The sequence below is a fragment of the Rhincodon typus genome, chromosome 7 (assembly GCF_021869965.1).
Source record: "Rhincodon typus isolate 14 chromosome 7, sRhiTyp1.1, whole genome shotgun sequence".
Lineage (NCBI taxonomy): Eukaryota > Metazoa > Chordata > Chondrichthyes > Orectolobiformes > Rhincodontidae > Rhincodon > Rhincodon typus.
In genome coordinates, this window is record NC_063338.1 from 4,730,795 (window position 1) to 4,756,427 (window position 25,633).

Genomic DNA, 25,633 nt, shown 5'->3' on the forward strand with positions numbered 1-25,633 from the left:
GAGGAGCAGGAAAGCTGACGTTTCGGGTCGGGACCCTTCTTCAGCTTTCTTGCTCCTCTGATGCTGCCTGCCTGCTGTGTTCCTCCAGCTCCACACTGTGTTATGTCTGACTCCAGCATCGGCAGTTCTTACTATCTCGGCATGAAACATGTGGTCTTGTTGAGGTTGTGGAGGCAGCATCCTGCGATCTAGTTGAGGTATTAGGGAACTCTTCCCTGGCTCGCTCTTCGCTTTTTCTGTTCCATCTTGCAGCTAGAGAAGACAACTCTGTGCAGACTGCCTGTAAGGACTGCCTGTTAAGGATTGCCCTCTGCTCCAAAGCACTTGTTGATTTACCCTAGTTCAAGGGGTGTTAACTTATGCTATGTCAGTCATTTGTCTGAATCCTTTTGACCAATGACCAGGGGCAGCTATTCATGACGCCAAGATGACTGGTTGCCCTTTGTCCACCTCCATTTCAAGGTTAATTTTCATTCCTTCTAAGAACAAAATTCTTATTTTCAAAAACACTCACTCATGATAGGGTACTGTGGTGTCTGATAAACCTTTTGCTTAGGCTAGTAGAAGGCTAATTACTACTATAACATGATTAAATGAGGTCTCAAGCTACACAGGAAATACTAAATGTGGAACACTAAAAGCACGTAATTTTAAAGGAAACCCCAATTTCTAACAAAGGGAAGAAAGAATTACATTTCTATCACAGCTTTCACAACTTCCAGATGTCCCAAAGTGGTATACAGTCAATGCGCACCAGTTTTCAGTGAGTCACTGTTGTTTAAGAGGGAAGATGGTCTAATTTTGCATCTGAAAGATAGCATCTGCACCAGTACTGTACTCTTTCAAAACTTTTTGCATGAAATGCTGAAGAAGGTCTTGAACACACAATCTTCTGACTCTGAAGTAGAGTATTTTCCACTGAACCCCAGCTGAGATGTTTGAAGAGAGACTTTGGGTTTTGTTAATCTAGATTGAGCTAATAATTAAAAGTCAACGAAAAATAACTTATATTTATAAAGCACCTTTTGTGACCATAGTGAAGTACTTCTGAAACACAGCAAGCAATCTACACAACAAGCTTCCACAAAAAGAATTGTGATAGCAACTAGGTGATCTGATTTGATTTAGTGATGTTGATAACAGGATAAAAATTGGTTGATGGCACCACTTTTGATTTTCTTCAAAATAGTGCCATAGAATCATTTAGAGTCATAGAGTTATAGAGCAGAACAGCATGAAAACAGACTCTTTGATCCAACTCGTCCATGCACGCACCACCCTCTGTGTGAAAACATTGCTCCTTAGGACCCTTTTAAATCTTTCCCCTCGCACCTTAAACCTATGCTGTCTAGTTTTGGACTCCCCCATCCTGGAGAAAAGACTTTGGCTATTCACCCTATCCATGCCCACCATGATTTTACAAACCTCTATAAGGCCACTCCTCAGCCTCCGATGCTGCAGGGAAAATAGCCTCAGCCAGTTCAGCCTCTCCCTGTAGCTCAATCCTTCCGACCCTGGCAACATTCTTGTAAATCTTTTTCGAACCTTTTCCAACTTCTTCCTATAGCAGGGAGACCAGAACTGAATGCAGTATTCCAGAAGAGGCCTTACCAATGTCCTGTACAGCCATAACATGACCTCCCAACTCCTATACTAAATGAACTGACCATTAAAGGCAAGCATACCAAATGCCTTCACTATCCTATCTACCTGGGACTCCACTTTCAAGGAACTGTGAACCTGCACCCGAAGGTCTCTTTGTTCAACAACACTCCCCAAGACCTTACCGTTAAGTGTATAAGTTCTGCCCTGATTTGCCTTTCCAAAATGCAGCACCTCATATTTATTTAAATTAAACTCCATCTGCTGCTCCTTGGCCCATTGGCCCATCTGATCAAGGTCCCATTGTACTCTGAGGTAACCCGTTCGTTGTCCACTATACCTGCAATTTTGGTGTCATATGCAAACTTACTAACCATACCTCCTATGTTCACATCCAAATCAATTATATAAATGACAAAAAGCAGTGGACCCAGCATCAGTCCTGTGGCACATTGCTGGTCACAGGCCTCCAGTCTGAAAAGCAACTCTCCACCGTTACCCTCTGTCTTCTTCCTTTGAGCCAGTTCTGTATCGAAATAGCTAGTTTTCCTTCTGTTCCATGTGATCTAATTTTGCTAACCAGTCTACCATGAGAAGCCTTGTCGAACGCCTTACTGAAGGCCCTATAGATCATGTCCACCGCTCTGCCCTCATCAATCCTCTTTATTACTTCAAAAACCTCAAACAAGTTCGTGAGACACAATTTCCCACGCACAAAGTCATGTTAACTTCCCTAATCAGTCCTTGCCTTTCCAAATATATGTAAATCCTGTTCCTCAGGATCCCCTTCAAAAACTTGCCACCACTGATGACAGGCTCACTGGGCTGTAGCTCCCTGACTTTTCCTTACCACCTTTCATAAATTGTGGTGCTACATTAACCTTCAGTCTTCTGTCACCTCACCTGTGGCTATCGATGATACAAATATCTCAGCAATGGGCCCAGCAATCACTTCCCTAGCATCGCACAGAGCTCTAGTATACACCTCATCAGGTCCTGGGGATTTATCCACCTTTATGCATTTTAAGACATCACCACCTCTGTAGTATGGGCATTTTTCAAGATGTCGTCATTTATTTCCCCACGTTCTATATCTTCCATATCCTTCTCCACAACAAATGCTGATGCAAAATACTTGTTTAGTATCTCCCCATCTCCCGCAGTTCCACACAAGGCAGCCTGATCTTTAGGGGGTCCTACTCTCTCCCTCGTTACTCTTTGTCCTTAATGTATTTGTGGAATCCCTTTGGATTCTCCTTTACCCTATTTGCCAAAGCCATCTCTTGTCCCCTTTTCTCCCTCCTGATTTCCATGTTAAGTATACTTCTACAGCCTTTATACTCTCCTAGGGATTCACTCAATCCCTGCTGTCTATACCTGACATATGCTTCCTTCTTATTCTTGACCAAAACCTCAATTTCTCTTGTCACCAGCCTTGCCCTTCACCCTGACAGGAACATACTGTCTCTGGACTTTAGTTATTTCATTTTTGACGGCCTCCCATTTTCCAGCTGTCCCTTTACCTGCGAACATCTGCCCCAGTCAACTTTTGAAAGGTCTTGCCTAAAACCGTCAAAATTGGCCTTCCTCCAATTTAGAACTTTAACTTTTAGATTCGATCAATCCTTTTCCATCACTATTTTAAAACTAGTAGGGTCATGGTCTCTGGCCCCAAAGTGCTCCCCCACTGACACCTCAGTCACCTGCCCTGCCTTATTTCCCAAGAGGAGGTCAAGTTTTGCACCTTCTTTAGTAGGCACATCCATATATGTCCACTCAAGAGGATAGTGAGAGACTTGATTCAATATTTCATCCAAAAGATACTAGTTCTAGCAGGGCAGCGCTCCCTTAGCACTGCACGGAAATATCAGCCTCGATTTTGTGCTCAAATCTCTGAACCCATAACCTTCTGACTCAGGAGATTAGCGGGGAGGATGATGGCAGTGGGGGATTACTAACTGAGCCATGCCTGATACGGGCAAAAAATGAGCTTCAGTAAGGCCTTTGACAAAGTCCTGCATTGAAAGCTGACCCTAAGGTAAGAGCCCATGGGATCCAAGACAGGTTGGCAAACAGGTTCTAAAATTGGCTTGCTAATAGGAAGCAAAGGGTGATGGTGGAAGGTTGTTTTTGTAACTAGAAGCCTGTGACCAGCAGTGTACCAGAAGGATCGGTGCTGGGACCCTTCCTGCTTGTTACATACCCTAATGACTTGGATGTGAATGTAGAGAGTACAATTAGTAAATTGGTGGTCGTGTTGGTAGTGAGGGCGATATTCTCAGGCTACAGTATGATATTAATCAGCTGGTAAATTGGGCAGAGCAATGGCAGATGGAATTTAATCCTGATAAGTGCGAGGTGAAGCCTTTTGGGGTGTTTATTAAGGGAAGGACATACACTATGAATGGTAGGTTCCTAGGGATTACTGAGGAACAAAGGGACCTTAGTATACAAATCCATTGATCCCAGAAGGTGTTTCAGCACAGATATACAGGGCAATGAAGAAGGCATGCGGGATGCTTTCCTGTAATAGCCAGGGTGTGCAACATAGGAGCAAGGAAATCTTGTTATGACTTTATAAAACATTTGTTAGTTAGGCCACAGATGGAATACTGTATGCAGTTCTGGTAGCCACAGTATCAAAAGGACTTGACTATACTGGAAAGCGTGCAGAGGAGATTCACTAGGATGTTGCCTGGGATGAAAATTTATGAGGAGAGACTGGATAGGTTGGGTTTGTTTTCCATGGAGCAGATGGCTGGGGGATGGGAACTGATTGAGGTGTACAAAATTAGCAGAGATATAGGCAGATTAAATCACGAAAATCTTTTCCCCATGGCAGACTTGTCTAAGACCAGAGGGTACAAATTTAAGGTGAGGATTAAGTGGTTTAGAGATGATCTAAGAAAACTTCTTTCATCCAGAAGGTGGTAAAAATATGGAACACACTGCCTGAGAATGTGGTAGAGGCAGGTACTCTTAAAACATTTAAGAAGCATCTGAATGAGCACTTAAAATGCCAGAGCATAGTAGGCTACGAGCCAAGTGCAGATAAATGAGATTAGAGTAGTTTGGTGTTGTTGGTCAGCATAGATACGGTGGGGTGAAAGGCTTGTTTCTATGGTGTATGACTCTACAAAAACAGAAAAAGAACCTGTATTCTACCTATTGTTTAGTTCCTAGTTAGATTTAGGAGAGGGATCTGCTGACTGAAGAGAAATGCCAGAAAAAAAGCATATGATTATGATTCTCAGACAGGATTGTGAGACATCATGAATGTTCTGCCATTTGCTGGGGTGTTGCTGAGCCATTGTTCCAGTGAAAAGGTTCTCATTCTAGGGTGTGACTGTACTTACCAGTCTGGCAGTATTTGTTTTCCTTCACGGGATGAGGGCGTTGCTGGGTAGGCAGCATTTGTTGCCCATCCCTAATTGCCCAGAGGGTAGTTAAGAGTTAACCACATTGCTGTGGGTCTGGAGTCACATGTAGGCCTGGGTAAGGATGGCAGTTTCCTCCCCTAAAGGACATTAGTGAACCAGTTGGGTTTTTCCAACAATTGACAATGGATTCACAGTCATCGTTAGATTCTTATTTCCAGATAGTGATTGAATTCAAATTCCACCTTGTGCCATTGGTGGGATTCGAACCCGAGTCCCCAGAATGTTATCTGGGTCTCTGGATTAACAGTCCAGTGATAATACCAATAGGCCATCGCCATCCCCGAGTTATTACTTGAGAACTACCTGCAGAAATCTCTCAGTCTGTCTAGGCTTTTGCACTATCCCAATATATAGTTGCTACATATTGTAGTCTGAATTATCCGTGCTTTAGGGCAAAACCCAACCTAAGGTTTTCAAGTCTGTTGGAGCATCTTAATCATTTACAGACTCTCATTGAGTTGCAAAAGCACAAACACGTGAAATGCTTTCATTCAGAGTGTCTTCCTGAATTGCCTGATTGCTCCAGTCCATCAGTTCAGTTCGAAAAGCAGTTTGGAAATCTTTGGATGTTTACCATAGCATTTGCATTGGTCCTGCTAACTTGTGGGAGAAAGATTAGTGATGAAGAAGAAATGTGGAATTAGTTTATCTGGCCAAATAGACCTGGCAAAGTATGCATTCAGCACAAAATGCCTTCAGAGATGCATAAGTAACTGCCATTAACTTTGTGGCAATATAGCCAAAACGCTAACGCTTTTCGAATAATATTCTGTGCACATTTTTTAAATGTTTTGGTAGTGTCTAAATAAAACTATGAATCTTCAAAATTCTATATCACAGAGAGCCGAGAAGGCTTAGTCCTTCAATATATTCAAGGCAGAAATAAATCCATTTCCGGATGTTAAAGGTATCAAGGGATATGTGGATAGTATGAGTGAGTGGCGTTGAGGTAGGCAATAACCAGCCAGTTGAATGGTGCAACAGGCTCAAAGGGCCGGATGGCCTACTCCTGCTCCCAGCTTTTTAGGATGAACTTTTTAAAATGCTTTATTGTACTGTATACACTGCATGTTTCTTATACATTGTTTCCTGTCTTAATACAACTCCTGAATTTTATAATTTGGTTTTATAGTTGCAATGTACCAACAACGTTGTAAACCTTTATCATCTGCACCACTTTAGTCCTTCTCGCCCAAAGTAGAAAAACAATGGGCAAGAAATAAGGTAACAGCAGGAGCACAACAATATCACTGCAGTTGGTGGGACACTGAATCATGTTGATTCTCTAGATGTGAATGTCACTCAGTCAGTAGCACTCACACCTTGGAGACAGAAGGCTTTGCATTCCAGCTGATCTGCTAGATATCACGGTTCTGATTGTTGAATCTTACTTGGTGCAGAATTAACTGCTGCATTTCCTACATTGAAACTGTTACCACACCTCGAAAGTATTTGATTGTGTGCAAAGCCACGATACGTACCCAGGGGTCTGAAAGCAGTGAAATAAATGTGTGTCCCTTTGCCATTGTGACAGAGGCCACGGGCTTGGTTAAAGCAGGAGATGATCAATCCCAGGCCACACTTCTATTTGTCACTTGTGGAGTATCCAGTAAAAGACCTGGAAACACCCTGTTCGCCTGCCATCTGGCCACCAGGAGACCAGTGAAGGTTAAAGTAATTTTAAAATCTAATTTGTTTTATGTGGGGTCAATGGAAAATTCTAAAAATCAAACTCACTTCTGAAGCTGTCGTGTTCAGGAACGAATTAAAAAAAACTCATGGAGCAAAATATTGTGGGGTGATGTAAGTTTGAAGGAAAACACTGACAACACTGGAAATACTTAGCATGTATGGAGAGAGAGAAAAACCAAGTTTGTGTTTCAGATTGTTTGCCTTCTGCTAGAATTCGGTTCTCATCTGCGGAGATTTTGTGAGCCAGTGATGTATAAAGTTATCTTTTGCCCCTATACCTGCCTCTATCTCTTGGGTAGTCTGCTAGCCATAGACTACATATCTTGTTGTTTTCCCACCAAGTAAATTTGGTCATTCTATTGAAATACCAAACATGGCTTTGGCTCTGACGTCTTGCTTCCAGCCCTTCTTTGTGATTTTCATGTTTGCTTAAAAGAAGGAAAATCATTAACAGACTACGATGTTTACACACATGGTGAAAGTTGCACGGCAGATTTCTTTAAGGTGATTTCACTCAAGGGAAGAGAACACTCTGTTTTAATTACTTTTTGGATGCAGCGCATCTCTTTGAAGTTACATTTCACATCATTGGCTTTGAAAATAATTTATTGGAGCCTTTGGATGTGTAGATTTGCTTTGTCCAGATCTCTCAGTTCATCCGAGGGTGCATAAATTCACATCTGATTCGGGCATTAAAAATTCTCTTTCATTTAACTGATCTCAGTCAGGGCTCCACCGTTAACCCCCATCATGTGATATAAGAACATACGGAATGTGAGCAGGAGTAAGCCACGCGGTCCCTTGAGCCTGCTTTACCATTCGCTAGGATCATGTTGATCTTGTGCTGACATAAACTCCACCTTCCTGTCTGTTCTCATAACTCTCAGCTCCCCTGCAGTTTAAAAAGAAAGTGGTTGACTCAGGTTGAGACTACTCAAGAACTCCAGCTCCACGGCTGTCTGGGGTGGAAAATTCCAAAGATTTGTGGCCCTCTCAGAGAAGAATCTCCCCTACTTTCAAGTTAAAAAGGACAAGCTTCTATTCTGAACCTACGCCACCTACGTCTAGAGTCCTGCCTACAGCAGAAGCACACTACTCTGTCAGGCTCTCTCAGATCTTTTTTCAAAAGGCCACTTCTCACTCTTCTAAACTCTGATGAGTAAAGGCCCAACTTGCTCAACCTTTCCTCATAAGACAACACCTTTAGCCCAGGAATCAGCTAAGTGAACCTTCATTGAGCTGCCTTCAATATAAGTACATCCCTCCTTAAGTAAGGAGACCAAAACTGTGCACAGGACTCAGGTGTCATCTCAGCAATCAGTTGTATCAAGATTTCCCTACTTTAGTACACCATCTCCCATGCAACAAGCTGACTTTCTGTAACAACTTTCTAACTTTCTTTGTTTTAGGTACAATGGCACCTAGATCCTTCTGTACTGCAGCATTCTGCAATCTTTCTCCATTTAAATATTATTCTGCTTTTCTATACATCTAACCAATATTTGGTGGGCAAGCTCATGTTTTCCCATATTTTCCATCTGCTGAATTTTTACCCACTCATTTAACCTATCAAATCAACATGAAGATTATTGCAGTATCTTTCATATAAAGCCCCACTATATCTAGATGAATAAACTCTGTCCTAAAGTGAAGTTACTGTAGGGGCCCTATGGACTACTTTCACTGGTGATTTCTTTATTTCTTAAAACTCCACACACACACTTATTCTATAACGTAATCTGCCAAACCAACTTAATTTCTCATATTTATATTGATCTCATTGTTAATTAATAGAGCTACTTCACCTTCCTTTGCTTTCTGTCTCCTCCTGAGGTATCATGACCTGAATATTCAGTTTGCAGCCTTGGTCATCTTGCACTCTTGTTTTTGTGATGCCTGTTAAATCATGTCCATTTACTTTTATTTCTGCCATCAGTTGCACTAACTTGTTACAAATGCTGTGTGTATTCAGATAAAGAACCTGTCTATTTGCCACTTTCCCCTATAAGGACCTTACTTGCTGGCAGATTTGATGTTTTTATTCTTTTGTGTAATTAGCTGGGCCACCATTTGTTGCTCATTGCCAGTTGCCCTTGAGAAAATTATGTTGAGTTGCCTTCTTTAACCACTACAGTTCATGTGATATACGTACCCTCACAGTGCTGTTAAGGAGGAGTTCCAGGATTTTGATTCAGCGATAGTGAAGGAACAGCAATACATTTCTGAGTCAGGATGGTGAGTGCCTTAGAGGGGAATTTGGCAGGTGGCGATGTTCCCACGTATCTGCTGTCCTTGTCCTTCTAGGTGGTAGTGGTCATGGGTTTGGAGGGTGTTGTCTAAGGAACCTGGATAAATTTCTGCAGAGCATGTTGTAGATGGTACACACTCTTGTACCTAAGCATAATGTTGGAAGAGGTGAATGTTGAAGGTGGTGGATATTGTGTTGAACAAGTGGGGCTTCTTTGTCCTGGAAGCGTTAAATTTCTTTAATGTTGGAGTTGTACTCATCCAATAAGTGAGGAGTATTCCATCATATTCCATCCTGATTTGTGCCTTATCGATGAAATGTCAAGATAGTTGCTATAGATTAATATTCTCTGACCTGCTGTTTTAGCCACTATATGTATGGCTAGATAAATTCAGTTTCTGGACAATGGAATCCCCCAGGGTGTTGATGTTCAGGGACAATAGGGAATCGGGATTGGGAGCTGAATATCTAAGGATGTACATCCTTTTGAAAAGATGGGCAGTTGAACTGAGGTGGTGGGGTTGCCTTAATAGTAAGAAATGAAATTAAATCAATAGTAAGAAACAAAGTAGGGTCAAATGGTATAGAATCTATGCGGGTAGAATTGAGGAACTGTAAAGGTGAAAAAAACCACAAGTTGGAGTTATGTACAGGCCTCCAAACAGTAGTCAGGAGCTGGGGCGCAAGATACACCAGGAGATAGAAAAGGTGCGTAAGAGAGGCAAAGTTACAGTGATCATGGGGGATTTTAATATGTAGGTGGACTGGGAAAATCAGGTTGGTAGTGGATTGCAAGAAAAGGAATTTGTGGAATGTCTGCGAAATGGCTTTTTGGAACAGCTTGTGGTGGAGCCCACTAGGGAACAGGTAATACTGGATTTAGTGACAACAAGGTGCAGGGCTGGATGAACACAGCAGGCCAAGCAGCATCATAGGAGCAGAGAGGCTGTTGTGCAATGAGGCAGACTTGATAAAAGAGCTCAAGATGAAGGAACCCTCAGGAGGCAGTGATCATAATATGATTGAATTTACTCTGAAGTTTGAGAGGGATAAGATAGAATCAGAGGTAACGGTATTACAGCTGAATAAAGGCAATTTTTAGGCTATTACTTGTGTCGTCCACTGTACAGACTGATGTGGAGTAATTATTTAGTTCCTCGGCCATTTCCTTGTTCCCCATTACTATCTCTCCAGCAACATTTACAGCTGAATAAAGGCAATTACAGAGGCATGAGGGAAGAGCTGGGCAGACTTGACTGGGAGAGGAGCCTAGCAGGAAAGTCAGTGAAACAGCAGTTGGGGGAGTTTCCGGGAGTAATTCAGGGGACACAGCAAAAATTCATCCCGAGCAAAAAGAAACATACTAAAGGGACGACTAGACAACCATGGCTGACAAGAGAAGTCAGGGACAGCATAAAAGCAAAAGAGAAAGCATATAATGCGGTGAAGGGCAGTGGGAAGCCAGAGGATTGGGAAACTTACCAAAACCAACAGGGCAACAAAAAACGAAATAAAGAGGGAGAAGATTAAATATAAAGAAAAGCTAGCCGGTAATATAAAGGAAGACTGTAAGAGTTTCTTTTAATATATAAAGGGCAAAAGTGGAGTTGGACCGCTGGAAAATGATACTGGAGAGATAGTAGTGGGGAACAAGGAAATGGCTGAGGAACTAAATAATTACTCCACATCAGTCTGTACAGTGGACGACACAAGTAATAGCCCAAAAATTCAAGAGAGACGGGGGCAGACCTGAGTATGGTGGCCATCACCAAGGAGAAGGTGCTAGAAAAACTGAATGGCCTGAAGGTGGATAAATCACCTGGACCTGATGGGCCACACCCCAGAGTTCTAAAGGAGATAGCTGAAGAGATATTGGAAGCGTTAGTGGTGATCTCTCAGGAATCACTAGAGTCAGGGAGAGTCCCAGAGGACTGGAAAATCACTAATGTGGCATCCCTTTTTAAAAAGGGAGTAAGGCAAAAGACAGAAAATTACAGGCTGATTAGCCTAACCTTGGTTTGTGGGTAAGATTTTGAAGTCCATTGTGAAGGATGAAGTTTCTGAACACTTGATTTGCATGGTAAATAGGGCAAAGTCAGCATGGTTTCATCAAGGGGAGGTCATGCCTGACAGCTCTGTTAGAATTCATTGAGGAAGTAACGAGCAGGTTAGACCAAGGAGAGCCAATGGATGTTATCTGCCTAGACTTCAAGAAGGCCTTTGACAAGGTGTCTCACAGGAGGCTGCTGAGTAAGACAAGGGCCCATGGTAATAGAGGCAAGGTAGTAGCGTAGTTAGAAGATTGGCAATCTGGCAGAAGGCAGAGAGTGGGCATAAAAGGGTCTTTCTCGGGATGGCAGGCAGTGACGAGTGGTGTTCTGCAAGGGTCAGTGCTGGGACCACAACTTTTCACTTTATACATTAATGATCTAGATGAAGGAACTGAGGGCATTCTGGCTAAGTTTGCAGACTATACAAATATAGCTAGAGGGACGGGTAGTATTGAGGAGGCGGGGAAACTGAAGAAACGGGCAAAAATGTGGCAGATGGAGTACAATGTGGGAAAGTGTGAGGTCATGCACTTTGGTAAGAAGAATAGAGGCATGGACTATTTTCTAAATGGGGAAAAAATTCAGAAGTCTGAAGTGTAAAGAGACTTGGGAGTTCTAGTCCAGGATTCTCTCAAGGTAAACTTGCAGGTTGAGTCAGTAGTTAGGAAGGCAAATGCAATGTTGGCATTTATTTTGAGAGGACTTGAATATAAAAGCAGGGATGTACATCTGAGGCTCTATAAGGCTCTGGTCAGGCCACATTTGGAATATTGTGTGCAGTTTTGGGCCCCATATCCCAGGAAGGATGTACTGGCCCTGGCGTGGGTTCAGAATGGTCCCAGGAATGAAAAGCTTAACATATCAGGAACATTTGAGGATTCCATCTATACTCAATGGAGTTTAGAAGAATGAGGGGGTAACTAATTGAAACTTACAGGATACTGAATGGCCTAGACAGAGTGGATGTTGGGAAGACGCTTCCATTGGTGGGAAACACTAGGACCTGAGGGCACAGCCTTCAAGTAAAGGGAAGACCTTTTAGAACCGAGATAAGGAGAACCTTCTTCAGCCAGATAACAGTAAGTCTATGGAACTCACTGCTTCGGAAGGCTATGGAGGCCAGGTCATTTGAGTATATTTAAGACAGAGATAGAAAGGTTCTTGATTGTCAAGGGGATCAAGGGTTACAGGAAGAAAGTGGGAGAATGGGGTTGAAAAACTTATCAGCCATGATTGAATGGCGGAGCAGACTCGATGGGCTTAATGGCCTAATTTCTGCTCCTATGTCTAATGGTCTAATGGTAGTCTTTGCCTGACACTTGGATGGTGCAAATATTATGTTCCATTTTAGTCCAAACCTAAATGTCGTGCTCTTGATAAAACGTGTTATGCCCATATGTAATATTTGAGGAGTAATGTATGCTAGTAAACATTGTGCAATCATCATTGAACATCTCCATATCTGATGTTCTGTTGGAGGAAAGGTCATTGATAAAGCAGTTGAAGATGGTTGCCAATACTTCAGCTTTATCTTTCTCACGGAGTTCCCTCTTTATTTTGGATGGGGATATTTGTGGAGCCTTTTCCTCCAGTGAGTTGTCTAATTGTCCATCCCCATTCACGACCAGTTGTGGCAGGGCTGCAGAGCTTTGATTGTTGGAGCTTTTTCCCCTAGGGTAGAAATGTCAATTACTAGGGTTAACGTAAAAAGGTGTAAGTTTAAAGGAGATGTGAGAGGCAAGTATATTACACAGACAGAGGGTGATAAGTGCCTAGAATGTGCTGCCAGAAGTGGTGGTGGAGGTGGATATAATAGCAGCATTTAAGAGGCATCTTGACAGATATATGAATAGGTAGGCAACAGAGGGATAAGGACCGAGTAGGAGCAAAAGTTTTTTTAGTTTAGAAAGGCTTCATGTATTGGTGTAGTCTTAGTGTACCAAAGGGCCTGTTGCTGTGCTGTATTGTGCTTTGTTCTGTTCTTCGTTCTGTGATCTGACCTGTTAGTTACAGGACCATTTTTATTGCATATTGCTTCAGTTCTTTGACATACAGTAGTCCTGTTTTGTAGCCCCACCGGGTTGTCACCTAATTTTTAGGTACTATTTCTGGCATGCCCTCCTGCATTCTCCACTCAACCAGAGCTGATCCCTGGGTTGAAGGCAATGGTACAGATAGGGTAATGTTGGGCGGTGATTGTAAGATCTATTTTGAATCAAACATCTGTCTACTCAATCTCATCTTGTCGTATTGTGGTTCTCATTGCCCGTATCATTACTCTATACTTTTGGCTTGTCCCTTCTTTTTAACTACCAAAATTTCTTCTAACTTGTACCTTCCCAGCCAGCTATTCTCTTTAAAGGCTTTACTACATCGCTAATTATCAAATTCACCAGAACCTGTTCCACTGCATTTACGCACTGACTGGCCTTGAGGAATAGCTTTCTCTTTCTGTGGTACTGGTACCTGTTCCCATGAAGTGAAACAAAAACAGTACACTGGAGAAACACAGCAGGTCTGGCAGCATGTGTTGAGAGAAAAGCAGAGTTAATATTTCGAGGCAAGTGACCCTTCCTCAGTTACTGAATTTGAAATGCTAACTTTTTTTCTCTCAACGGATGCTGCTAGACCTGCTGAGTTTCTCCAGTACTTCTGCTTTCATTTCAGATTTCCAGGTTTCGCAGTTCTTTGTGTTTATTCCCACGAAATGAAACCCATTTCCTCCATACCGATGATAGAGTCAGGGAGGTGGAAATACTGTCCCCAGTGGCTGTCTGTGACCCTTGCTGGGAAGATCAGATGTATGTGTGTGAATATCAGGTGAGCACAGGATTGGACTAAGCAGTGATTCAGTCTGTCTCTGAGTGGATTTGCACCTGACAAATGGCTGCTCTGATGAAGCTGTGGATTTCTGTAGAACCATCTTCACCAGCCCATCCTTTGAGAGAAGGAAGGAATAATTAACACAGGCTAAACACAACTGCAGGTCTTGACCTTGTGAAAAGATCAATTGTGTTTTAAGAAGAAAAATTGAGTCTATTTTGCTTCTTTTAAATGCACAGACAATGGCTGAGCATTGTTTCTGTTTTGTGTTTTGATGCAGGTCCAGGCACAGGTGCGGAATGCCAAAGTTCAGTTTGACAAGCTAAAGAATGATGTGTGTCAGAAAGTGGACTTACTTGGAGCGAGCCGTTGTAATCTTCTTTCCCAGTCACTTGTTGCTTACCAGGTACTAATGCCTTGGAACCAAAAACATCACAGAACGTGGTGCCATTAGATAACAGCAATAATGACACTTGCAAACCTTGGAGTTTGGCGCGCTCTACAAGGAGACAGTGATTTTCCCCTTCCATCTCTTGTCTGTTTGTCAATTTTGAGAACAGCATCACTCTCCTTAAATAACTTGTATCATTTGGCATGGTGCACAGTTGGAACTTACCTAATAAGAATTACACTTACGTGCTGAGGAGGTTTCTGTTTTGAAGGAGAAGTATCATAATCCCTAAAACAGTTCAGTCGACCCCCAAAACTTTGAGCTGACTGGCTGCCCAGTCATTTTATTATTCTTTGAATGTTTATGTCACAAACAAAGTTGACATTTATTACCCCATCCCCACCCCCCAAAAAAAACAATTGAGAAGAACAACTTGCCGGGCCATATCTTAGAATATTTACCTAAAACATTCTATATGCATAAAGTGCGGCAGATTACCAATGGAAAATGTTGCATCTATTAAGGATCCAAAGGGCAGTTCTTTATATATAAGTAGAGGATATGGCTGACTTATTAAATAAGCAGCTTCCCCTTCATAAAAGAAGTGAATGATGTGAAGGTAACACAAAGAAAAGGGAAAAGCTATGGACAGAACAATAATAGAGAGGATGTATATAAAGGATTAGCATGACCAAATGGTGTTAAACTACCTGGCCCAGATGGAATGCATCCTAATTTGCTGAAAGGAACAAAGATAAAAATTGCAGAGGCACTGGTCACAGTCTTTCAATCCTGATTGGATACAAGAGTGGTGCTGGTGGACTAGAGGTTTGCAAATGCTCCATCACTGTTCAACAAATGGGAGAAGGATAAGCCACAGAACTAGAGGCCAGCTAACCTACTATTCATAGCAGGGGAAAAATAACATTTCCATTGCAAACACCTGGATTTAAGAAGGGGCCTCAAGGGATTTGTTAAAGTTAAATCATGTCTGACCAACTTGATTGAATCATAAGATGACATACCAGAGAAGTTTGATCAAGGTAGAGCAGTAGTAGACATGTACATACAGACTTTTGGAAGGCATTCAGCAAAATATCACCTAAAAGGCTTTTTAAGAAGAAGGAAGCCCATAACAAGTCACATATTTGGCTTGGATGACTCCAGTGACTGGAGACACTGGGTAGTGATGGATGCTGTTCAGACTGGAGAGTAGTTTTCCCCATGGATGAGTTCCTCTTTTTATAACAAGAAGAAATTTTATAAATGATCTTCACTCAGCTGAAAGAAACGGTATTTGGAAAGCTTGCAGATGACATGCAACTCAGCGATGTAATAGATAACAAGGATAGTTGAGGACTCCAGGATAATGAAGTGGGCAGGAGTGTGGCAGATACAATTCATTTAGAGAAGTGGGATGTGACATATTTTGGAAAACAGTAGAGAGACTTTGGTCCTTTTATTTGGCAAGTTGATATGGTTACAAATGTGGGTTTGGAAGTAGAGGCACAGAATATAAAATCAAAAAGACCATGCTAAACTGTATAAATCTTTGGTTGGACCTAAGCTGGCAAATCGAAGACAATGCTGAGGTTAAGATGTAACCTAATAGAGGTTCAATGTGGTAGATGGTTTTGATGAGGTGAGTAGAGAAAAATTATCGCCTTCAGCAAGTGTCTCAATAATCATTGGTAAGTGATCTAGAGGGGAGGTAGGAGACTTTATTCCTTTTTGCTCAGAGTTAATGGAACACTCTACCTACAATACTGGTGAAAGCTGATTCCATCAATAATTTTACAAGGCAAATGGTCAGAGGTGATGAAGAGCTTACAGTGTTACAGAGAGAAAGCAGGAGTGTGGAATAAGCAGGATCACGAGCCAGCTCAGAAATAATAGCTGAATGGTCTCCTTCTGTGCTTTGACTTTCTATGATTCTGCATTGGCCAACTTGGATACAGATAGCAGGTCTCCTTTCCACTTTCCTTTCCTTTCCAAAAGGGCTTTATTGAAACTTTTGTTTTCAGGGTTTGTCTTTTTAAAAACTGAATTCAAGTATAAAACATCCAGAAAGATGGGACTGGAACTCATCTTCTCTGGATTAATAATCCAGTAGCGTCGTTACTATTATCATACCCCCTTTTCTGTCTCCTCTTGCATATGGTGTAATACATTAAGTATAAAGTAAGCCTTTTCCTTTATTCCACTCCATAAGCATATTTCTATCTGAAAATTTTGAGTCACAACTTAATGAGACAGCTCTGTCACAACAATTGTTCAAATATGTTTTGCTATTTGTTAATTTTTGTTCCAAAAGTTAAAAGTATTTTCTCCTCCTCCCTCCTTCCTTGGGTGATGCGCCATTCCTGCTTGAGTAGGTGAGAAATCAGTCTGCTTGTCAACGCAACTATTGATAATTCTGCTCGTAAGTACATGAGAATGGACCGAGGTATTTCTCTCATTTTCTCCCCCCACCCCACCTTCATCTGCCCTGTCTATTATTGTCCATTCGAAAACATCTCTTCCAGTGTGTTCCTGATGGCATGTCTCAGATTAGGAAGTTGCCAGTCAGGCTTGCTACTGTGCCCTGCCACTCCATGCACTGTCATTAAGTCACCTCTCTGTCTTAATTGCCCTTGCTGTCCTTCCCTGTTTTCTTCTGTATACCTAGAAGTGATGTGTTTGCTTTTCTTCCACTAGAATACACTACTGCACTTCTGGGAGAGGACTGCTCATGCGATGGTACAGATTCACGAGAGTTTCAAGGGTCATCAGCCATACAAGTTTACCACTTTGAAGGTAAGACCAAAAAAAAGCATGAAGTAAGAAGTGGCCTTTCAGTCCATCGAGTCTGTTTATTCCAAATAAAATTCATCTGTTTCATCTCCTGACAAATGCTCCCACAGGTTTTCTGTCTGACTCATCCAAACAACAAAATGTTAGTCCACTGCTGTAGAATCGAGGTGACGATAATGCTGACAGTTAGCTAGTGGTCTTTCTGCTCCATGCACATGCCTATCCTCCTGCCCAATCCTTTCACAAGGCCTCCAAGGCAGCATCAGAAGGCCTTGATATATTCTCAGTGCTTCATTGAAGGCGAGATGAGTTTATTTATACAAGAAGTTATGATCTGACATGCACTGCCTGAAAGGGTAGTGGAAACATACTCAACAATAACTTGCACAAAGGAACTGGATAAATACTTGAACAGAAAACATCTTGAGTCGATTGGAAACTGTTGGGGAGTGGGACTAATTAGATCACCCCTCGAGCCTGCCCTGAAGTAAGATTTGCTTGCTTCACATTTCCATCTACCCTCGCTTATCAAAAATGTGTCTACCTCTGCCTTAAAAATATTCAAAGACTTTACTTCCACCATGTTTTGAAGAAAAGTTCCAAAGATCCATGGTCTTCTCTGTGAAAAAGAATTCTCTTCGTCTCACACCTTTGGTGTTAAAATGAGCAAGTAGTACAAATGTTGTGTATTGCCTGATTGTGGGTACCATTGGTTTTCTTGACTTCGTTCTTTAGAGTACATTAAATATAGGGTCCTCTGAGTATAGCTTGCATCCTTAATCTTAGAACAAACGGGATTATTGTGGTATAGAAAGAGGCAACTTGACCCATCGTGTCTGAACTGGCTCTCTGAGCAGTTTAACTTAGTGTCAATCTCCTGTGTTTTCCTTGTAAATCTGCACATTGTTTCTATTCAAATAATCATCCAATGCCGTCATGAATGTCTCAATTGAACCAGCCTTCATCATACTTGCAGGCAGTGCATTCCATTTCCTAACTGCTCACTGAGTAGAAAGCAATTTCTTACCTTGCTTTTGCTTCTTTTGTAAAATACTTTAAGACAGCGCCTTGTAGTTCTCGCTCCTCTTGTGAGTGGGAACAATTTCTTCTTAATAATTTGTCCACACCCCTCATGATTTTGAAAACTTCTATCAATTATCCTTTCCACCTTCTGCTCTCCAAAGAAAACAATCCCAGCTTCTCCAATCTTTCCTCATAAAAAAAGTTTTCATAAACTTCTTTGCAGTCTCTCCAAAGCATTTGCATCCTTCCAAAGTGTGGTCCTTAGAACAGAACAGTGCACAGTACTCCAGCTGAGGTCTAACCTATGTAAGTATAACCTATAGATGGAAGATGGGGAAAAATTGTGGCTGTAAGAGCTGCTCCTTTTTTGGGGTATTTTCAGTGTTGGAGCTGATTTCCTGGAATCCTAGGAGCAGTAATTACTGTTTTATAAGCTGTTGCATTGTTTTGGAACTTAGAGAAAAAAAATCAAAACAACAGCACTTTAAAAAGGAGGAAGCGAGGCAAAGGCCACATGGACAGTGATTCAAATGGAGAAAGAAACCTACACTCGGAGACAGTAGGAACTGCCGATGCTGGAGAATCTGAGATAACACGGTGTAGAGCTGGATGAACACAGCAGGCCAGCCTGCATCAGAGGAGCAGGAAAGCTGACGTTTCGGCTTTGGACCCTTCTTCAGAAATGGGGGAGGGGAAGGGGACTTTGGAATAAACAGAGAGACGGGGGAGGCGATGATGGAAGGTGGATAAAGGAGCAGATAGGTGGAGAGAAGACGGACAGGTCAAGGAGGTGGGGATGGAGCCACTGAAGGTGTGTAGGTAGAGAGTTGGGATGGGGGTTGGTCAGTTGAGGGAAGACGGACAGGTCAAGGAGGCAGGACGGAGCCAGTGAAGGTGGAAGTCTGGATTGTGATTCTTCTAACTCTGGATTGATCCATGTAATTTTCCACTGATATCAGAGTGGTCAGAACTGCTTCATTAGCAAGTGATCAAGAGACTAATGGAGAATTCACTCGACACTGCAACCCCATTGTCAGTGCACAGTGTAGACTGGGTGACTGCTTCGCAGAACATCTACGTTCTGCTCGCAAAAAAGACCCTGAGCTACCTGTTACCTGACACTTCAACACACCACCCTGTTCCCTGGCCAACATCTCTGTCTCTGGCTTGCTGCAGTGTTCCAGTGAAGCTCAACGCAAGCTGGAAGAACAACACCTCATTTTCCACTTGGGGACCCTGCAGCCCTCCGGACTCAATATCAAGTTCAATAATTTTAGGGCCTAAACTCTCCATTGACTTAGCCCCCTAACCCACACACCAGGCCTTGTTATCACATAGCAAGCCATTACACACTACCTATTGTTAGTCACTAACTGTCCCCATTAACAACTATTCACCCTCCTAGCCAGATCGTTATTAACTCCTTTGTCTGTCCAACTGTTCTTTCTTCTCTTTAGGCTCTATCCTATCGTTTACTCCCTACCCCACCCTCTCCCTACTTTCTGCATATAAACTGACGTTTTCCCAGGTACCATCAGTTCTGAGGAAGGGTCACCGGACCCGACACGTTAACTCTTGATTTTTTTGTTCACAGATGTTGCCAAACCTGCTGAGCTTTTCCAGCAACTTCTGTTTTTGTTCCATTGTTAGTGCTGTTGAATTCCCCTTCCACTGCAGTCCCTCTGTTAGTATTGTTGAATTCAAGTTACACTGCAGCCCCACTGTCAATGCTGTAAGTCAAGAATTATCTAATTATTTGTGATTGGTATACATTGAATATGGAGTTGGGATGTTATGTTAAGGTTGTACAGGACATCGATGAGGCCTCTTCTGGCATACTGTATCTAGTTCTCCTTGCCCTGTTATAGGAAGGACATTATTAAGCTGGACAGGGTTCAGAAGAAGTTTACCAGGATGTTTCTGGGAATGGAGGGTTTGAGTTATAGGGAGAGGCTGGATAGGCTGGGACTTTTTTCACTGGAGCGTAAGAGTTGGGAAGTTACCATTATAGAGGCCTATAAAATAATGAGGGGTATAGATCAGGTGAGTAGATATGGTGGGGGATTTCAAGACAAGGGGGTGTATTTTTAAGATGAGAAAAGAAAGATTTAAAAAGGACCTGAAAGGCATTTTCTTTACACAGAGAGTGGTTTGTGTGTGGAATGAACTTCCAGAGGAAGTGGCGGATGAGGCTACAGTTTCAATGTTCAAAAGACATTTATATAAGTACATGAATAAGAAATGTTTGTAGGGATATGGGCCAAACGCAGTTTAGTTTGGGGCTATGGTCAGCATGGACCGAAGGGTCTCTTTCCATACAGTATGATTGTATGACAATGGTATATCAAGTATATGAGCTGTTGAAAGGAAAGAAGTTACATTTTTACATAGTTCCTACCATGTTCTGACAACATCGCAATTATCACGAAAGGCAGCAACCAATCTGTACACTGCAAATAGAGCAAGATAAATGACCAATGAATCTATTTTGATTGATGGCTGAGTATTGGCCAGGAGGCTTGGAAGAATTCGCTGTTTCTCATCCTTGGGATCTTTTCCATCTACCCAAGAGGGAAGATGAGACAGTGATACTCTCAATTGTCATAAGTATGAGTCTCCACATACTAAATGTTGGCCTATCCCATGATACCTACAAGCGGTAAGCGAATGAATTGTTTAAAAATCTGGGTCCAGGGTTGTTTTTGCGAATCATTACTGCACCTGTTCAGTGAAGACGTAGCCACTTCATATTCCAGAACTAAATAAGCATGTATCATCTATTCTCCTTTGTTATATTAGACTCAAGAATAATCAGTTAGTGCAATTTACAGGGTCTCATTTCAATGTTTTGGTTGTTTCTTTTCAAACTCACAGAGCTTGCAAGACCCATTTCATCATCTAACTGAGGAGGAGCTCAACCAGAGTCAGGAGAAAGAGAAGGAATGTGTAACTAATGACATAGACAAGTAAGTAAAGATTCCTGTAATCACAAACAGGAGGGGCCAGATAGAAATAGCTGTACCTCACTAGTCAGCAGCTGCATTGTTCACTGGTTGCACACTTACTTTATGCCTTTCTTGAAGCAAGTTCCAGGCAGATTAAGAAATCAATCTGGGGCACAGAGCAGATGCTGTTATAAAATGTTTTTGACTATAAGGCATGTGTACAGTATATACTAGGATGAACTTGGTCATTACTTTATTCTAATCTCAATGCTGCTTGAAAATTTGTAGCCTGCCTTCATTCTGTGCTGGCTATCAGCTGAAATTGACCCCAGAGCTGAGGATGACTCACCCCGAATTGATCAGCATGTAGAAGAATTACCACACATCTGTTAACACTGGGATAAATTACAAAAAGAGTTTCCATGTGTTATCCGCTACGGCACACGTTCCTGACCAGCCGTAATGAGTAGGATAGACCTGGTTTCATTGCTGATAGCTGCCCTGGTCATTCTTGCCTCTGTCTGATGGTCAAGGTGATTCAGCTCCCTAAGCCAATGAGACCATGGCTGACCAGTGACCTAACTCAAGACTTCCATGGGCCTTTGTCTTTAGGATGAGAGAATTAAATTGTTTTGAGTGGTTGGGAGATCATAAGTTTGGTGGGGGACAGGGAAACAGTGAGTGGGAGATGTGAGGAGTGGGAAGGTCAGGGAGCAGGACATGTGCTGAGCAGGAAGATCAGCAACCAGAGAGAAAGAGAGCAATAGATAAATAGAAAGAATTAGTACATTATTTCAGATTTTTAAAAATGCAAGAACAAATAGATTTTGCTCTCCAATAGTGAATATTGATACACTAATCGTATGACCTCTTCTGTCTTCACTGTAGACCAAACTCTTTTCCAGCATGGAACATCTTTGTGTAATAAACTACATTCTAGAGTTGCAATAAGATGTACTGAGGAATTCAGGAAATAAAAAGGAAGCCTTTTTTGGGTGGAGGGAAAGACTGATTAAAGTTCCTCCTAATTTCCAGCCTTTCCTCTTATTTAATCATGAGTTCATAATCAGAGCTGCCCAGCAATTAGGAAGAAACACAACAGGTGTGAGGAAACAGCAGCAGTTTGTTGAGACAGTTATCATGCTGATAGTAATGTTGAGAATCATCCATCAAAGGCTAACACAGGTCACACAGCGAGGAATTGTTTTATTAAAAGCAGGATCATAACTATTCTCCTGTGCATGACCTCAGAACCATTTTTGTTATTCTCCCATTGTAGGGCTGGATACAGAACAAGGCTCTTCATTTTTACTGTGGAAAAATGTGGAGACTTACATTTAGTTTGATTGGTAAAGTAGCTTGTTAGTTTTTGTGTTTACTGGAAGGCCTCATAGATGATGAAGTTTCATTATAAATATGCAGTGTTTAATAAATCACGTTATTGATGCACCCAACGAGTGAGTTAGAGGACATCATCAGTATCAAAAAGTGAAATTGAGGCACATGGGAGCCATGGTGGGCACACCAAGGCTCAGTATTAAAAGCACGGATTCTAGGAGTGTAGAGAGACTTGAGTGAGGTGAAGGGTTCCACATATTGAGGTTTTGGAAATAAATGTATGAGAGTAGGAGATTAGTTGAATCTTAATTCCCGTTTAGTGTGCAAGTACAGAGGAGGAAGAGTGTGGAAGAAAAAGAAATTTGGAGCCCTTGTTCTTTCCTACCTTAATTGTTCCTTCTGGAATGGCCCCATTTTTATTCCATTTAAGTTCAAACTTCACCATATCTGGAGCACAGTTCGTTTGCACCCCCCCCCCCCCCCCCCCCCCACCCCCCAGCCCTAATTCTTTTTAAAAATCTGACTCAATCACATCAAACCTTGGCTCAGTGGTGACCTGTCGCTCCTGAGTTTAGTCGGTGCATGCTTTGGAGGAAAGTGAACTTTGATATAAAGTAATGGGATGGTCACCAGGTTTCTCCATCTGACGTGGTTTCATTTGTTTTCAGGCTGGTGGTTCTGGATGAAGATGAAGAACCTGAACCTGGTGCAGGTAAAGGATTGAGAGGGCCTTGCAGCCACCATTAAATTTCAGCAAAACCCAAAGGGAATCTAACTTTCAATCCAAAGTATTCCCTCGCCATAATCTGGAAAAAAAATGAACGTTCAAATCCCATCCTGACTTTAGATGGGGAATACAAATTCTGATTTATTCATATTCTTGGAATGCCGCAGGAGCCAAAGCCAGAGAACCAGCAACAAAATCAAGAGGGAGGCTGATGTTAAAATGTAACACAACAGGAGAAGCAGGGATAGGATACAAGTTTAATCCACTGTCCTGGTGTTTCTGCTGCACACAGGCTTCACCTTGTCCTATCACCATTTTTCTCTCCCGCCAAACCCCAAATGGATTCATCTTATGCACCTTAACTACTTTTCATGGCAGAGAGTGCTGCCTTGTTGTCAGTCTCTGAGTAAGGGTTTTACTTAGTTCTCTGAGCAGATTGGCAATGCCAAATGTGGCTAACCCTGAGCGAAGAGTCTGATTTTATTCCCCAGTGTAATCATCCATTACCACATCTCGCTCATACTGAGCGTTCAGAAAAGGAGACATTTTTTCTTCATTCATGGGATGTGGGCGTCGTTGACTGGCCAGCATTGGCCTGTCCCTACCCGCCCCTTGAGAAGGTGCTGGGTGAGCTGCCTTCTTGAACCACTGCAGCCCACGTACTGTAGGTTGATCCACAATGCCCTTGGTCATGGAGTTCCTGGATTTTGACTCTGCGACAATTAAGGAACGGCAATACATTTCCAAATCAGGATGGTGAGTGGCTTGGAAAGAAACTAGAAACTAGGTGTACCTTGGCGGCCCTAATCATTCCAAGGAGTGTCAGGTACACTAGGTGATACCAGGGATGTGGGCACCCGACTAAATTCATGTCCTTTCTAGAACTTTTTCTTTCTATTTCCCAACCAGCAACTGGCTAAAGTAGCAGGCTGGCCAGCTGCCAGGCAAGAAAACCAACAGCATGGAGCTGCAGTCAGGGATGTCCTGTGTACTGCACTCATAAAGAGATCCTGGGTCTGGGAAGAGGACTGTGGAAAGTCACTTTCCAGTTACTGGCAGGGGAGAATGTCACCATGGATGATTGTGGAGAGAGCTGACCAATCGGTAGTTACAGTTAAAGGCTGCAATAAGTAGCTGGGAGACTGAAGGTTTGCCTGAAGAACTGGGACAAGTACTACGGCCCTTCCTGGCCCTTGAAGAGTGCTGGAGAAAACACTTATCGATTTAATCCCCCCAGCAGTTCCTGACCTCTCCATTGCTCCTGAAACCAAGGACGTGTGGCTGACATATTAAATTTAAATCCACTTCTAATGTGAAAATATTAAACAGAATCTTCTCTAGGCGGTAACTATTAATCCGCCCCTTCACTTTAATCTCTTAATCTTCCCCTCCATTCCCATTTTTTAATCAGCCCTTTCACTCCCATTTCTCAGTCCCTCCACTCCCAACTCTTAATCTACTTGTCCACTCCCATCTCTTAATCTTTCCCTCGACTTTTTTTTATTCACTCATGGGATGTGGGCAGCACTTATTGCTCATCCCTAGATATCCTTAAGTTGGCAGTGAGCTGCCTTTTTAAACTGCTGCAGTGCATGTTCTATAGGTTGACTCACCATGCCCTTTGGAAAGGAAATTCCAAGATTTTGATTCAGCGACGGTGAAGGAACAGTGATATATTTCCAAGACAGTATGGTGAGTGGCTTGGAGGGGATTTTGCAGGTGGTGTTCCCATGTATCTGCTGCCCTTTCCCTTCTAGATGGATGTGGTTGTGGGTTTGGAAGCTGCTGTCTAAGGATCTTTGGTGAATTTCTGCAGTGCATCTTGTGGGAAGTACACACTCCTGCTAAGCATTGGCGGTAAAGGGAGATTATGCTTGTGAATGTTGTGCCAACCAAGTGGGCTGCTTTGACCTAGATGGTGTCTGTTTCTTAAGTGTTGTTGGAGGATCTGCACCATCTAAGCAAGTGTGGAGTATTCCATCATACTATTTAGGTGAGGAGTCCATCTGAGTTCAGGTTAATGGTAACCTCCAGGATGTTGATAGATGGGGATTCAGTGATGGTAACACCATTGAATGTCAAGGGATGCTGGTTAGATTGTCTCTTATTGGTGATGGTCATTGCCTGGGATTTGTCTGGTAGGAATGTTACTTGCCGCTTGTCAGCCCAAGCCTGATATTGTCCAGATCTTGTTGCATTTGAACATGGACTGCTTCAATATTTGAGCAGTCATTGGAGAACATCTCCACCCTGATCTTATAATGGAGGAAAGGTGATGAAGCAGCTGAAGATGGTTTGGGCAAGGACACTACCCTGAGGAACTCCTGCAGAGATGTCCTGGACTGACCTCCCACAACCACAACTGTATTCCTATGTGCCAAGTATGACTCCAACCAGCAGACCAGATGCCATGTGGGAGGCTAGTCCCAGACTGGAGGCCGGCACGGGAAGTGAGTCCTAGACCAGAGGCCACGGAGGCGAGTCCCGGACTGGAGGCTGTAGTGGGGAGGCGAGTCCCGGACTGGAGGCTGTAGTGGGGAGGCGCGTCCCGGACTGGAGG

The 25,633-nt window shown here is 42.5% G+C and overlaps 1 protein-coding gene across 6 annotated transcripts in view; it reads left to right on the forward strand.

Annotated features, from left to right (window-relative positions):
- Window positions 1-25,633, forward strand: part of LOC109921458 (islet cell autoantigen 1-like) — a 92,826-nt gene that overhangs the window by 40,384 nt on the left and 26,809 nt on the right. For 5 of the 6 annotated variants that reach the window (XM_048598824.1, XM_048598825.1, XM_048598826.1 and 2 more), the window contains exons 7-10: window positions 14,137-14,262; window positions 16,945-17,043; window positions 20,938-21,029; window positions 23,015-23,058. In XM_048598824.1, coding sequence (XP_048454781.1) covers window positions 14,137-14,262; window positions 16,945-17,043; window positions 20,938-21,029; window positions 23,015-23,058 — 361 coding nt within the window. Of the gene's footprint in view, window positions 1-14,136; window positions 14,263-16,944; window positions 17,044-20,937; window positions 21,030-23,014; window positions 23,059-23,982; window positions 24,802-25,633 lie in introns of those variants that run through there. The other variant, XM_048598829.1, reaches the window with a different exon arrangement.